This window comes from Triturus cristatus, chromosome 7, assembly GCF_964204655.1.
Source record: "Triturus cristatus chromosome 7, aTriCri1.1, whole genome shotgun sequence".
NCBI lineage: Eukaryota > Metazoa > Chordata > Amphibia > Caudata > Salamandridae > Triturus > Triturus cristatus.
This window is the reverse complement of record NC_140590.1, coordinates 95,031,959-95,048,588: the sequence shown is the minus strand read 5'-3', so window position 1 is coordinate 95,048,588 and position 16,630 is coordinate 95,031,959. Positions and strand designations below refer to the sequence as shown.

Below are 16,630 nucleotides of genomic sequence, written 5' to 3'. Positions count from 1 at the left end.
AATTCCAGTCCTATTTCTGTGTTTGTTGTCAAACTCCCATAGTTCCCCTAGCGAGGCTATGACATACGCTTCCTGTAGCTGTGCAATCGGTTAAGGAAAAATGAACCTCTGAGGAAACTTCAAATAACCCCTTTTAAGGTGAATTCCTGACGAGAATGAACGTGTTCCTCACAGTACGTTATCCCCTGGAGACAGTTCTGTGCCTTTGTCACCATTGATTCTCCGTCGATCCGAAGCAGCCTTTCTCACTCCGAGGCCCCCTCACGCAATGCGCTCCGGCAGTGCGCCGCACTGACGATGCGAGCTCGCCTGGGCTTTGGATCGGCGCTCTCAGCCTGTCGACAGCCACACCTCAGAAGCAGCTTGTGAAAAGCCGATGCTTCACGGCAAAACTGAGTTTCTGAGGTTTTGCCAACCCAATGAAACCCCGAAGCAGGTGATGCGCTGACATAGATGTCTTCCGATAGCAAATCTCACTGAGAGCTTCTACCGACACCAAACCCCTACGTGGGGTTCTAACTTTTCAGTATGTCCTCTGGGGGTCACGAAGCCCCCGCTCCCTCTGAATTCGGATTGACACCTTAAACAGTATTCCCTTCGTTATTCATTAAGGGCAAGCTTCCGGGTAGTTTACGCCCCTCAGCCTCATTCCCCACTCTCCAGATGGCAGATCTTAGACCTTGGAAGAGTCTCGGGGTACAAGGAAACGACGTCTTGTATTTAAGAGAAGTCACCCCCTCTGTCATTTACACCTCACCGTCAGAGATGACACAGGCGAATCCGCTTTAGCAATGCTCCCTTCGTTGGAGGACCTCTCAAATTCTTCAAAGTGCCAGCAAGATGAAAACTTCACAGGGGAGGGTGCAGCGCTGTCCCTATCACAGCCCCAGTTTTCCTCGTCGCCAAAATGAAGTAAGATCTTTACACAGGTAAGTGTAGAATACTTTATTTAGTCAAAAGGATAACCGCACCCTCATCTTTCTGGCAACCAGTACACACGGTGAAGGCAGCCTGTCAACATTCCAAAGCAGCCTTCATGTCAACATTCTAAGCATTACCATTATGAGAGGTAGGAGAGGGGTGGATGGAATGTACCAAGTGGCAAATTATAACATGTGTTCTATCTAAAAACTGAGTAGCTGAAGCTTTAACCAGCAGACTAGTCCTCTTGAACCAGAGGCATTAGAACAGAGTCGAAAATATCATTAGATTGTTGCATTAATGTAACATTGGATTACTTGTAGCAAGTCCCAAAGATTCCTGGTTCAGCTCAAGCATAGCCTATTGGGACACCAGTGTTAAAGCAACCGAGTGCATGAACACTATATGAGTGCAGTAAGTTATTCCTCAACTCAAGAAGGTGTTAGGATCTAACAGGGTTCTCTGTGTATTACGTTAAATTACTTTTTAACACACCTGTAAATAAAAGTATTTTCTATCTTGAGTTTGTTGAGTGTTATTTACTTTATCGTGCTATATCTTAGTCTATATTCAATTCTTATCCAAGAATAAGCCTTGATGGCGTGGCATCACTACCCCAGTAGAGAGTTAAAAGACCTCACTGTCCACACTATATGAAGTGTATGGGGTTAGCTCCAAAGTTTATTATGTGGAGCCCACGAGCCACAGTGCTGTGGTCAGAGCTTCTGAGGAATATGTTAATCCATTCATTTATGAAGATGCTGGGACAGCTGGCATTGCAGGTGAGACTGGCAGGACCTTTGATGCTGCATGTCCTCAGTAGAGGAGATGTACAGATGGACTTGCGTATCCCCTGTCTGGACACTGCATGTTTGTCCAGGAGTGCACACTGCACTTCCCTTTATATGGGAGATTTGAGAAGTGAGTAGCTACCTCGGGGAGGTGGCTAAGTGGAACAGTCTACCGGTAGTGATGCGGTCCAGGTTCTTATATCCCATTGAAGTTGAATCAGGCATCATCACCTTTATGATACTTTTTATTCCTCAAATGTAGTGTAAAAACCATGAGATGTATTTTCTTTGTTCATTTAGTGCATCTTGTAAATGTGACGGCGAATGGATACAAGTGTCCAGCTTGCTTTACGGACCAGTCCTCTGATGGATGCACACCTGCAGGGGACATTCTCTGTGTAGGCAAGGAGGACAAGTGTGCCACCTTCACGAGATCAGGCTCCAGACCAGGTAAGCCTCATGGATGAAGCATCATCGTTATCAGTTATTTAAATATGGTTACTTATTAACAGGTCCCAGTAAAAAGCTGTGCATCATTTTGGATAACTGTACAGCGAACTGATAGGCTGTGGCTAAGAGCACCAGATAACAAAGCTAAAGATAATATGTGTTTATTTATTAAATGAAATAAAATATGCATTTAATTAAATGCAGCAGCAATTAACATTTTGAAAACAATGTTGTGCATTAAAGAAAGAATACACCTAGTACATCAGAGTGAAAACGGGTTGATGGAGTGGAACAGAACCCAACAAGGTCATGATATGTGAGTACCGTAGAACCTGTAACATTAACAGGTCAATCTAACGGGCAAATGACTGCTTCCTTCAGGTATATGGGCACAAGTGACATAACTGTACTCTTAGGAAGAACTACATGCAGAGCTCAAATGGGATAAAAGGTGGGGGGGATCTCTGAAAGGGGCGTGGCCTTTTCAGTAATAGCGGTGACTTAAACACAAACAATTTCTGTGTGTGTGTGTGCCTCCCGACCAGTATTTTGGTTTCTCTCTGAGTTTTCTGTTAGTGTATCCCATGCAATAACCCAACAACATAAGTACACCTGAAACTAGACAAGACTGTTGGCTTTGTCAATGGTTGTTTGTGTGGAGAAAAGCTAGGGATTGGTTGGCCATGTATTCTGAGCATCCCATTGACAGGCATTGTGAGAAACTCGCACTGCCTTTAGTCTCAAGTCCAGAGCTCTCAGTCGCACCTTGTATAAACACCTGATGATGGCTTAGGCCAAAGCATGCCCCTTTATAAGAGTAATATGCTACAAAAACATACACAAAAAGCAATATCCTGGAGTTAGCTAACACTCTAATGGAGACGAAGATTTGTGACAAGATATGAAATATAAACCAGAACAGAATCACTGACATGAATTAGCTAAATCTTTATTACATTTATTGTTCAGAAATCCCAGAAAAGTCAAGGGCATGAATATAGGCCCCGATAGGGACTCGTTTCAATGTCCGTTCTAAAATACTATCAGGTCCGAGAGTCGGAGGGACCCGGCCCATTCAAAGCCTGGCTGCATAAACATTTAAGCACATGACCTTTGAACTCCCACCCTGTTCTGCTGGTATTGGTAGAGGAAGAGGGTTTCAGTGTTTTGGTCCCAGAAGGACCGGACTCAGAGGTGCACAGGGGACTCTTGCAGCGGTTAAGAAGCAAACATTAGCTGATATTAAGTTGCAGGAAGAGATATATTTGCCAAAAGTATGAAGATAGAGGTGCCCGATTCACAAAGATGTTGCTGTGATTACACTTGTCACACACCTCAATTCAAAGAGAATTCCAAGGGTAATCGGACCATTTGCGACTGCAAAGTTGTTCTGCCTCATGTACAAACCCTATTTTGCGAGTCGGTAACCTATTATGACTCGCAAAATAGGGTTTGCGACACGCTATCAGGGTGGGGTGTGCCAAGGGCATCCCTTACTAATAGCGAATCGCACTTCAATGTACAATTGTTTTGCGACCGCAATTGCGGTTGCAAAACACTAGCAGTTTACCACCAATTTCAAGTAGGTAGTAAGCCACTCGCAAACAGGAAGAGGTCCCCAAGGGACTCCTTTCCATTTGTGAATGGGTGTGAAAATATTTTTTACGAGCCAAAAAGTTAAATTATTCTTTTTTAAATGCATCCCGTTTTCCTTTATGGGAAATGGACTGCAGTTTTTTAAACAAACTGCTTTATTTGAAAAGCAGTCACAGACATGGTGGTCTGCTGACCCTAGAAGGCCACCATCCCTGGGACTGCTAGCCATTCCCAATTGGGTTGCAAATTGCACCGGCCTCATGAATATTAATGAGGCTGGCAACTTACGACCCCATGAGGAATCACAAACAGTGTCTGAGACACTGTTGTAAATTACATTTTTCAATTCGCAAATTGTGAGTCGCAAAACGACGAAATTTGCAACTTGCAAATTGTAAGGATTGCACATCTGGCCCAAAGTGTTCTTGTGTTGAAAAAGTGATATGGAAGGGTCACTAAAGTACTAATGCAGTAGCCCAAGTTCCTGATAACGAATGAGTTAATTTCAACCATGACTGTACAAAAGGGAGACCTCTGCGCAGAAGCTGATCTCTCTATGGAAGTGGAATTAGAATGCATTTTACATAGATTTAGGATTTTAGGCATGGCTTGGGTGGTGATAAAATTGTGGTAGTGGTAAATGCTTTTGTATCAGAAGGAAACTATATATACCTAGGAGGAGTGGTTATAGTAAAAGAGGACTTCAGCTGCATGTTGGGGGCATTGAGCCCCCTGCCATATTGAACATATCTGAATTATTGGAAGGGACCTTCAGTCCCTGAGATCCCTGCACTGTAAGAGCTCCAACTCTTAGAGAAGGGCTGGGCTGTCCGATCATCAGCTCTACAAAGTGTTGTGACACGTGTGCGGGACACATGAGGGTTCTGCCTGAGCAAAGCCCAGGCCAGGGTGGGCCCATCCATGCCTGCTGGAGCCTAGGGAGGGTTGAGCTAGGCCCTGCCTCTTGGTTTTTTAAACTTGGCCCATCTACCTGTCTGACCCTGCTGGACCATCTGGAACTCATGCAGGTAGTGTGACTACACTGCCCGGTGTGTTTTGTGGCCCCTTTATTGTCTAATTTCCCGAGTGGCCTTGGGTAAGGAACCTTTTTTGCGTGCTCTTGTGCGCATGAGCGCAGGAACGCTTGTCCATCTATTGAATCCCATTAGCATATCAGGGAATAATATGTTTTAAGGCAGCTGCTGAGGAGGGATGTTTGCTGCTGCCTCCAAATTATGCCGCTCATCCTATCCCCCGCTGGAAACTCCTTACCTAAAATTCTATTTAAAGTTTCCATGACTATGTAGACACAGGATAGAGGGGGTTGGACATAACTGCAATTTTTTTGGTCTCTGCACCAGTTTAGGGTGAGACTACGTCCCCCAGACATTTTAAGTGCAAGGCGTGGGCCCCGGAGGGAAGGATATGGTGTGCCCCTCCAAGTGTCCTGTGAGTCTCCTAGCACTAGAATAGGCCGGGCCTATTTTCTTTCATTTATAGCTCGCTGACCCTCCTGCTGTTGTTTTGTAGTGCCCTGGCTGTGCTATCTCTAGGTGGTTGTCAGCTCTGGTGCGTTAGCACCTTCATTTCACTCCCACCCTACATTTTCTTGTGGTCCTTGCATAGCGGCAATAGAATAATGGGCAAAAATAAAATTCTAAGAGACAGAGTCATTACTTCTGCCAGTACCTAAGGAGGTACAACACTGCACTCTTTTTTTGATTTGTGTTGTCAATGTTGTTTTAAAGGAAATGGAACTGGCTGAAAGGCGTCTCTCTCAGAATTTTTGAGTTGCCTCTGGTTGTCCTCTAGCTTCCCCGGCAGGTCCATACGCAGGTCCCATCACTCCAGTCCCACCTCGCACCCCTGGATTAATGGCGGATATAGCTACAGACCAGAGGGCTGCCCTGCCCACTCCTACATCTTTCGGCAATCAGGACGTTACACAAATCAGTGACAGTGAACCTGGCTCCAAAGGGAAGCATAAAGTGAAGCATGAGGGACGTGCTAAATTACAATGCAGTTTCAGTCATAGTACTTGTCGCAAGATGTCTGTAGACCCCCCCTCCTTGCTGCTGTCTGTGCAGGCTTCAATTAAACCTACAGCTGATGATGGTGTACCATTAATATAAATGGGGTGACCCAGAGAAATTTCAAAGGACCTGGGTATCAATTAGTACAGAAAACAAGTGGTTAGACCATATTCATAAGTAGTACAATAAATGATAATAATATTTCTTAGTCATAAATGTTTGAATCCTAAAATGAAGAGGAAAGCCAAATACATTCAAAATGAGACAGTACCCACTTTTAAAATCATGCCAAGGTAATATTTAATTTAATTGTAGGCAAATAATTCAGTTCAAAACATACAATTTATTTGAATTGAAGAAAGAGGGGGGTTACTACCAGGAAGGGTGAAGAAAGTGAAGGATTAGTGCTCATGTGAAAGGGAAATAGTCAAAGTAATTAAGACTACAATGATTTCACTGTCTAAAAACATCCGCTAAGGCCGAAGTCCTTAGGATTGACAGGCCTGCCCCTATTGTCATTCAAAAAACTTAGTCGTTCTTATTTTTTTAGTCCAATTACAGTAGTACTTTATCCGTAATCGTGGTTGGGGGTACGTAGTGTACAGGCCGAAATGGGGTTAATTCGTCGACGTTTTGACCCAGACGCTAAAGGGTGAGTAATCTCCACCGCTACGGGTCTTCCTCAGGACAGGGAAAAGGGAAACCTAAGTTCAAGGATGTAGCGCCCCCGGCGATAAGGTGGGCAACCCGTTAATGGTGTCCCATAAATCACATCAAAAGCGAGGATAAATTATTAAAATTACACAATTCATGTGAGTTATGCCTTCAATGAATCAAGGCAACGTCCGTGACCGCTCCGATGTACAACTACAGGGCCGTAGTTGTACATTGGAGCGGTCACGGACGTTGCCTTGATTCATTAAAACGTCGACGAATTCCCCCCATTTCGGCCTGTACTCTACGTACCCCCATCCCCCAACCACGATTACGTATAAAGTACTACTGTAATTGGACTAAAAAAATAAGAACAACTAAGTTTTTTGAATGACAATAGGGGCAGGCCTGTCAATCCTAAGGACTTCGGCCTTAGCGGATGTTTTTAGACAGTGAAATCATTGTATTCTTAATTACTTTGACTCTTTCCCTTTCACATGAGCACTAATCCTTCACTTTCTTCCCCCTTCCTGGTAGTAACCCCCCTTTTTCTTCATTTCAAATAAATTGTATGTTTTGAACTGAATAATTGCCTACAATTAAATTAAATATTACCTTGGCATGATTATAAAAGTGGGTACTGTCTCATTTTGAATGTATTTGGCTTTCCTCTTCATTTTAGGATTCAAACATTTATGACTAAGAAATATTATTATCATTTATTGTACTACTTATGAATATGATGATGGTGTACCGTCACCAACCGACTGGGATGGGATTTTGGACAGATGTTCGTTTTCTGTGCATGCCTGTATTTCTCCGTTGTTGGATGAGATTTGTTTCCGGGAACATACTGTTGGCCAGTTGATTTTTTCTTTAAACGTTGCCTCAAGTCAACAGGCTTCAGCGTAGCTGCAGTTGAATAACACTGTTGGTGATAGTACTCCTTCAGATGTCCCCTCAAGGTTACTGGATAGCATAGGTCCTGACCAGTCCTCCCAAGTTAGAGGTGATTTGTGCACCCAACAGTCAGGAGCAAGAGAGGTAAATGGCTCAGGAGTGCATACTTTAGGATTGGGTGCCCTGGACAGGCAGGGCCTAACTCGCAGATTCAAGTGACTCCCCCTCAGCCTCAGTCCTTCCTGGACCTTCCCCCTGCCTGGTGTCCCTATGTGGTCATTCTAACTGGAGTTCTCCCACCTCAGGGGTGCCTTGAAGAGCCTTATGGGCACCTTACAAATAAGGTATTTTATTACTTGATCAATCATACGGTTTTCAAAATCCCTCAATATGATGACATCCTATTGGTAAGGAGGGTGTGTTGGGTGGACTCATAACCCAAAAAACATTAGAGGGGATTGAGTTGTTATCAATTGTAGGATCCCTGGTCTGGCTCAGTGGTTGGTCAAGAGTGGGGCTAGGGCCCGTTTAGTGTGAGACGACATTAAACGTGTCCCCCTGGCATTTTTGTATAAGCATTTGTCACCCAGAGAAAGTGTGGGACCTTCCAGGGTTGCTGCTGAGATGGATTTTCAGACTCAACCTCCAACAGAATTCTTCCTCTCACTAACCTGGATAGTTTAGACTGACGCCCCGGTCTGTCTACCAGCAATCGCAATATTCTGGCTACTAGTGTCTAAATTCCTTCCCACCAAGCTGCAGCCATACTAAGATCATCTCCTTGAATGTTGCTGGCTTGGTGTCAAAACTTGAGTACCGGGTCTTTCCATAGATTCATTTGACATCTGCCTGTTCCAAGAGACTTTCGGCCAGTTGTACCAAGTTCTCATGCAGAATAGTGCAGCAGCCGCAAATTCTACACTGCGTGAGAAGGAGAGGGCAGCAGAGCACCACATTTACTGAAATATGGCACTCTCCTATCCTCTTCCTAGTGCGGTGCTGAGATAAGCTGCCTTACACCTTGGAGACACCTTTGCGCCATAGTGCAAAGGTGTCTCCGTGAGTCAAGCATAGGTTTTGTAGTGGAAGGATACCCTTCCAGTTCAAAATACTATGTTTAGACTAATTTTAGAAATGTTCCCACTTTGTATGTGTGCTGTATAGTGTAGCACACAAGCGAAGTCGGAAAATAAAGGAGAAAAAAAGTAATTTTTCCTTTATAGCTCTTGATTGAAGGGTGCACTATTTTCTGATGCTCAACTCTGTCTACTTTATTTAGGAAATTGGCTTTAGAAACCTTGGATGTTTGTATTGGAATGCCCATGCAACACCCATGGTATGCCCCCTTGGCACTAAGTAATGCATAGCAGTGCTATGCGCTGCTTCGAGATACTTTCACCTTATTTTCAGCACTAAACAAGTTTAGCACTGGAAAGAAAATTTGACAAAAAGATTTGGCGCTGATATGCTCCATGTTTGTGACACAAACATGGCATAAAATCTTATTAAATCTGCCTCTTGGTCAGTTGCCCCAGACGCCGAGCGGGGTTTGTCAACTTTAACCTGACTGCTACCACCACAGAGAAGGGAAGACCCTCGAGAGCGTTGTCAGTTTGGATCAAACCTACTGTTTGTTGCATGTCTGGGAAGTTTGCATTGGGTAGTGCTGACGTACAGTGTGTTTCCCTTTCCTTTTATGCAGGTAGTATATACTACTTATATAACGTGTACTGCAGGCATGGGGGTATTGAACTTCAAGTAACTGAATTGATTGGTTCACATATGGCTGATCTGCCCGCACAATAACTTTTAAAATAGCGGCGGGCACTTTTTAATTGAAAATTTCAGCCGTTGTCTGTCCTGCTAGAATATCCTATCAGTGATGAGGATGATGCCTGGGGTGTTCCTGGCCTCACACTCCCTGGACTGCTGCTGTGTTATAGCTAAATGCTTTTACATATAGCAATTGTCTACAGGAGTGCAATGGGGGAACCAATTCTGACCGGGAGGGGAGCCACACGTATCATCGCCCAGAGTGCACCAGCCTTATTGGCTATATCTTATTAGACATTAGGTTGTGGCAATTCTTGGTAGAGATGGCAGTAGTCCCCAGGCAGGATAGTGATCAAAATGCCCTTGGGCTGATGTTGGTCTCCCTGGCCAATACCCTTCTATATAGTTTTTAGGAGCCACTAGACAGAAGGTTGGTTCCAACCAATAATCGGCGTAGGCTCAAGTGGACCTCCCTGACACAATCAGAACTCACAGATTTTAGGACCCCATTTTGATGCAACTTCCCTGTTGAGATTGAGTGAAATTTGTAAGCTTAAGTTTTCCTCATTAAGGAACTTATTCTTGATAGAATCTAGTCCATTTCCATGAGGAAAAAAGAGGCCCCACGCTACACCTGCTGAGCGGCCAGGTTTGCCCTATCCTGAGCCATCAAAACTGGATGTAGAACCATCATCTGGATGACCAGGTCACTCTACAAAAATGAATTGTTAATTCTAAAAGAGATTGGGAACCTTCTAAATGGGACTGTATTCTGAGTGCCATCAAATACAAGTATTATTGTTCTTTTTGGCGCAACATCGCCAATGAGGACTTTGGCATCCATGCCCCATTGGATAGTAACATTTCTGCTGCTGCTTGGGTTGAGCATTTCTCCCAGTTATATTCGGGAGATGTGGATCAGGGATTGCCCCAGGCACCCCTTTACACCGAAGCCACTGGGGTGGCAAGTACTAACCCCTTCCTTTGAATCGCTGACGCAAACAGCCCACAATATTTCTAATAGTGAGAACTCCAAAGCATTAGATTGGATTGTACCAAATAAAGGCCTAGGTTTGGATAAGATGGTAGGTGATGTTTTCAAGACTTATGGAGATTGATTGGGTCCTTATTTTTCTCTGTTCTTTAGTGGTATAGTGATCGGTGCATCTATGCCTTCCACTTGGGCAGGGGCTGAAATGAACCCAATGTTTAAAAAGTGTTCTAGGTCCCCACCCTCTAACTACATACCAATCAGCCTCATTGATAGTTCATAATAATTGTTTAATCAGATAATTTTGAATAGGTTGAATGAGTGGATGTCCGATTCGAATGTACTAACTTCCTTGCATGTGGGTTTCACAGATGGCTCAGGAACAATTGCCCAGCTGTTTCGCCTGCAATTGTTATACTGGAAATACATTCACGTAGGGGGCGGCAGACTTTATGTTATATTTTTGGACCGTCAGTCTGCTTTTGATATAGCACCCAGAGAATCTCTGTGAAAGGTATTGGCAAAGATGGAGGTACATGATTAACTTATAGAAGTTTTAACTAGACTACATTCGACCAATTATGCCCACGTCAGATGCGGGTCCCAGGGTGAATTGACGCATCCCATCCCGTATAATCAGGGAGTTAGGCAGGGGTGAGTGCTGGTTCCTACCCTCTTTCTCCTATATATTAATGATTTAGTATCACAGCTTGAGAAATGTGAGAGTGACAACCCCCCATCGTGCCGGGGTCCCAACCCTGTTGTTTGCAGACAATACACTTTTATTATCAAAATCCCCTATAGGGATCTAGATTCTTCTGACTTGTTTTAGGTCATTTTGCAAGCAATAGAGACTGAAGATTAACCTCAGCAAGGCAAAATATACATGGTTTTCAACTCCTGCCCAACTACCCATGCAAACCCGACTCCCAGTGGAGTGGCTCTTGAAAGAGTTTAGATAATCATTTATCTGGGGGTTATGCTCACAGAACGATTTGATTGGTTACCCCATATTCAGATGCGTGGGCTCAAACTACATTGTGGGGGTATTTTGAGGGCTTACTGCGGCTCCTTTTTTCACCCGCTGACTCCAGCCTTTGAAATCTACAAAGGTCAGGCACTAGGAGCCACTCTGTACAGCGGAGAGCTTTTGGACTTCCAAGACACAGAGGGCCCGATTCACAGAATTAACTTAAGACAAAATCCTAAACTTACTACTTTTGGTATTCACAGACTGCACTTACTACTTTTGGTATTCACAGAATGCACTTACTACTTTTGGTATTCACAGAATGGATTTACGACTACTAACTTTACGTCCGCACTCGGGCCGGAAATTCCGGCCCGGAGGCGGAACTTCCGGCTCGGAGGCGGGGCTTCCGGCTCAGAGGTGGGGATTCCGGCAGGGCGGAGATTTAGCCATGGCCAAAATCTCAACCTCTGGGCAGGAAGCTCGCCTCCGGCCCGGAAGCTCCGCCTCCGGCCTGGAAGCTCCGCCTCTGGCCCGGAATATCCGGCCCGAGTGCGGACGTAAAGTTAGTAGTCGTAAATCCATTCTGTGAATACCAAAAGTAGTAAGTGCATTCTGTGAATACCAAAAGCAGTAAGTGCATTCTGTGAATACCAAAATGGTAGTAAGTTTAGGATTTTGTCTTAAGCTAGTTCTGTGAATCGGGCCCTGCACCCTCAGAAATAATAGAATATTGTTTTTATGAGGAACCTAAGTAGCTTACCAGCTTGCACTCTGCTTGTCCCCCTACATCTATATTATGGCCTTAGATGCTTCAATGACACAGTTGGGTTAAGATGGCTTTTGTGCTGGCTGATACTCTGAGGGACATATGTACAAGTCCATATCGCCACCACAACGTCACTTTTTCCGATGTTGTGGTGGCGATAGGGGCTTAGTCTTATTTACAAGGCAGTGTTAAGCCACTTAATGTAAATAAAGCCCCTTTTACGCTATGGTTAGTGTGAGAGGGTTGGGCAATGGATGTTGCGGTGGGCATTCCACCGCAACACCCATTGATTTTGATGCTGCCCCTTATGTACAAGGGCAGCGCACATAGGACGCAGTGCCAAAATTAAGACCAGGAAATAATTGTATGCGTTTTCCATGTGTGCTGCCTTGTGCAGCACACATGGAAAAATCTAAATGCCTTGGATTGTTTATGTACAGCAAGGTCCTCCGTCCTATACCTACACAATCTGTAAAAAAAAATTCCATTTTGTGACTTTCATGTGTGCTGCATGGAGCAGCACACATAAAAGTGACAAAATGGCATTTTAGGATTGTTTATATGCAGGAAGAGACACCTTCCTACACATTAACAATCCTCCCCTACACGTAGACACCCTTACACTATTGTGCAAGGGTACCTGCATTGGTGCTGAAGTGCTAAGTGTAACATCAGTGTTGGGGGATATGCAAAGCTGCACCATATCCTTGTAAATATGGTGTAGCCTTGTGTTTCTGAAGCGGCAGAGTGAGGCGTTAAGCCATGACGGCTAACGCCCCACTCCGCCACTTTCTTCTACATATCTCCCTGAGCTACCCCAGACCTCTTGACATTTCATATGGCCATAGATGACCTGTAAGGCAAACAACCTTTACAACGCAACTATTACATCGCACTACACTTACAACACAGGCATTACAACGGAACATCCTTTACAACGCATGACACTACAACGCATACCATTACAACGCATACCATTACAACGCAGACACTACATCGCATGTCACTACAACGCAGGCATTACAACGCATACCATTACAATGCATACCATTGGAGTTAGAATATTAATTTTTAACCCCTACACTATCCAACACTTACCCTACTGTTGCACCCCCTGGAGTTAGAATAGTAATTTTTACCCCTATACTATCCAAAACTTACCCTACTGTTGCACCCCCTGGAGTTAGAATAGTAATTTATACCCCTATACTATCCAACACTTACCCTACTGTTGCACCCACTGGAGTTAGAATAGTAATTTTTACCCCTATACTATCCAACACTTACCCTACTGTTGCACCCCCTGGAGTTAGAATAGTAATTTTTACCCCTATACTATCCAACACTTACCCTACTGTTGCACCTCCTGGAGTTAGAATAGTAATTTTTACCCCTATACTATCCAACACTTACCCTACTGTTGCACCCCCTGGAGTTAGAATAGTTATTTTTACCCCTATACTATCCAACACTTACCCTACTGTTGCACCCCCTGGAGTAAGAATAGTAATTTTTACCCCTATACTATCCAACACTTACCCTACTGTTGCACCCCCTGGAGTAAGAATAGTAATTTTTACCCCTATACTATCCAATACTTACCTTAAATGCAATGTAACATTATGCGTTGTAAGTGCATGCGTTGTAAAAGTATGCGTTGTAACGTCATACATCCACCTGTAAGATTGCCTGGCTTCAGACAATGTGAGATTCGCTGGGCCAGATTGGGTACAAGAATCTTTGGTTTTCCCCAGCAGATGCTGGGTTAATTTTAAATCTGAGCTAAAAGGCACCTATTGGCCTTATACTGACAACCAAACTCTATACCCTCTTATGGCCAGTTCTCTTACTGTTTCTTTTTTAGAGTTCAATGTAGAATACCACCCGAAGCATTCCTGGATGAGATGGAACCCCCCTTTATAAAGCCTTTCTATGTTATGCGTGTAAAAGGGCCTTATTTACAAGGTGGCGTTAAGCCACAAAAAGTGGCTTAATGCCACTTTGTAAATATGGAGATGAGCATATCGCCGCCGGAACATCGCTAAAAGTGACGTTCTGGTGGGGATATCTTCTTGTAAATATGCCCTTCTGTGTTTTGTGGATGGGAAGGGTGTTCAAGAAGGGTGAGCAGACATTGTGAACTGGGATAGCGGTCGATGAAGCAGCCAAATTATTGTCCATAGGCAAGTTGGTGTCTAATAATTCTGTATGTTATTTTTTATGACAAACTCTTTTGTGGCCCATATTGAGAAGCTTACTACATCCTTCTTTATGCTTAAAGTAATCAGAAAAATTACTCAGGTCCTGCAGAGCTGCTCCAGAAAATACCTATTTTAGGCCCTCATCATCGCTACGTTGGACTATTGCAAGAGCATATTATCAAGGATGGCGTTAAAAATTATTGCCGGTTTAGTTACAGAAAACTGCCTCTAAAGCGGAGATAATGGGCTTGATAATATGCCATTGAGAATTTCAACAGAAGTCCATGTTATGGTGTGAACATGGGCTTCTATGGGAATTCACAAGGGCATATTATCAAGTCCATTATTGCCACTTTAGCGGCAGTTTTCTGCCGCTAAACCGGCGATAATTTTAATGCCGTCCTTGATAAAATGCCCCGCAATTCTGTTTTGTAGGATTGTCGGCTATCTCCTCTAAAAACTGCAACTTAACTAGAGTGCTTATTCTGGAGTGGGCAGGAAAGCTAACATTTCTGTCCATCTTCCTCTCCTTTACTGGCTACCTATGAACAAGTGTTGGTTATTGAAGATCTTATGTTTCTGGGCTGTATACAGCCTCTCCACTGACAGTTACTTGGCTTCTCTTTTCTCAACCTATTCCGCTACTAGATACCTCCAATCCAGATCTTTAAATTATGCTTCCCTACAAGACAATAATATATATTTAACATAGTCTGGTTCCCTTGTAGAATCCTCCTTGTGAACCAAAATCATATTGTGAAAACGGCACACAAATACGCCCCAAAAGCAGACTAGAGAAAGGCAGAAAATGCAGGTGTTGCACCCAAAATCAGCAAACCACTAGCAGCCAGATCAGAATGGTCTTAACTGTCTGATATATCTTCTAATTGATTCAAAGCATGCCCAACCAGAATTGTTGAAAGATTATGCTGTTGAAGAATCTGATTGACGAAGCATTCACTCAATCAGAACAAGGCCCTGCATTCGCAGTATTTTCAAAGGCTACGGGTAGCCGGTAGGAACAGCTGTGGCATGGACTACCTGGGAATGTAAAACATGTAGTCATCTGTAGACTGGTGTGAGATGCTCCTTCTATTATATTTGATTGCCTGGTAAGCCAAAGTGGACCCCCCGAAGATTTGCTTCTTCTTACCATGAACTAAAAAAGATAAAAAGTTGTTGAGCCTCCATATGTACAATGGGTGGAACAGTCAGAACAATGCACAATGGTTTGGTAAATGCTACCCTGAACAGTCACAGCAGCTATGGTATTACAAAACATATATGAAACATTATGCTTTGATAACCACGTACCAAGTTATTACCCCTCTAAGTGCACCTGCTGGTTTTCCACTAAAATATACATCACTGATATCGTTATATCTCAGTGTCCTGGCTGCTGGGCACCTGTCCTCACTTATTGCTGCGGAAGGTGAAGCTCATGAAATGTATTGTTAGTCAAGCACATGATGCCTTAATTCAAAAATATACCTACTACGTACCTGTGAAAATGTAAGATGAACTTCAAATTAGGTTCCTTATTTGTTTCAACTTTTGTTTTCTTGTTTTATTGCCCAGTTCAGCCTTCTGAAAGCTTATTCGATCGATCCAAACAAGCGACACGTGTCAGCTTAAAGGTTTTAAGAATGTAGAATGTGGTACAATGAACAAATAATGAGCAAATAATATAATACTGAAGTGACATATTGCAGCAGAAGTGTTCATTCCAGAAATATGTTATTTTCGCCCTGAGAAATTTACCCATCTGGGTATGAGGTTCCTACCAAGTGCAATCCATATCACATTCTGTTCTCTTATTAATTTCTTAGTATCATAACTGAACAGAAATAAGTCAATTGTTTGGTTCCTTCCTTTTGTAGGAAAAAAGTCTCAGTTCAATCATCAAACATGCACATTATGTGATGTGCAGCTTTTCATACTCACACAATATCTCACCTGGTCAAACAATGCATGTTATGCAGAGTTCTACAGCTTTATGAACTTACAAAGTACACTAGAGGATGGGAAATTGAGATGTGCTGTCTTTGTTTTTCAGGTAAGCCGGTGAAAAGGTATAGCATGAGAGGGTGTGCTACCACAGATGCCTGTGATGTCGGACTTCTCAGCATGGTGCCATCTAAATCACATCATTTTGATTTAAAGTGTATTCCTTCCAATAAAGTTTAAAATAGCCCTAGAAGTCTACAACCCAACCCTTTCTCAGCCTTGTTAATCCTAGGTAGCATCATCAATAATTCACTGTGGCCACCCGAACCATCTAATGAAGAGAGTCAGGTTTAATGAACAGTACCACAATTTGAACTAACTGCATCTCCTTATCACCATCCGGGCTACAAATAATTAGGCTGAAGTGACGCACATTGTAGAGACACAACGCAGTTTGTGGGCCAGTCCCACTTCTATTGGGCCAGCTTTGTCTGTAAGTTGGGTTTCACCTGTAGGCACATTGAAGCCTTGAGTATTTATTATATGTATGCATATATGTATGTCACTTATAGAGATGAAATGGAGTGATGTGGATGGTACAGTTTGACGGTACTGAGCGGACAGAAAAAGAGGA

General features: G+C 43.4%; 1 protein-coding gene across 1 annotated transcript in view; it reads left to right on the top strand.

The window, feature by feature from the left end:
- Window positions 1–16,236, top strand: part of LOC146808906 (phospholipase A2 inhibitor and Ly6/PLAUR domain-containing protein-like) — a 71,531-nt gene extending 55,295 nt beyond the window's left edge. The window contains exons 4-5 of the mRNA XM_085614800.1: window positions 2,013–2,162; window positions 16,106–16,236. Coding sequence (XP_085470926.1) covers window positions 2,013–2,162; window positions 16,106–16,236 — 281 coding nt within the window. The remainder of the gene's footprint in view (window positions 1–2,012; window positions 2,163–16,105) is intronic.
- Window positions 16,237–16,630: the final 394 nt, after the last annotated feature.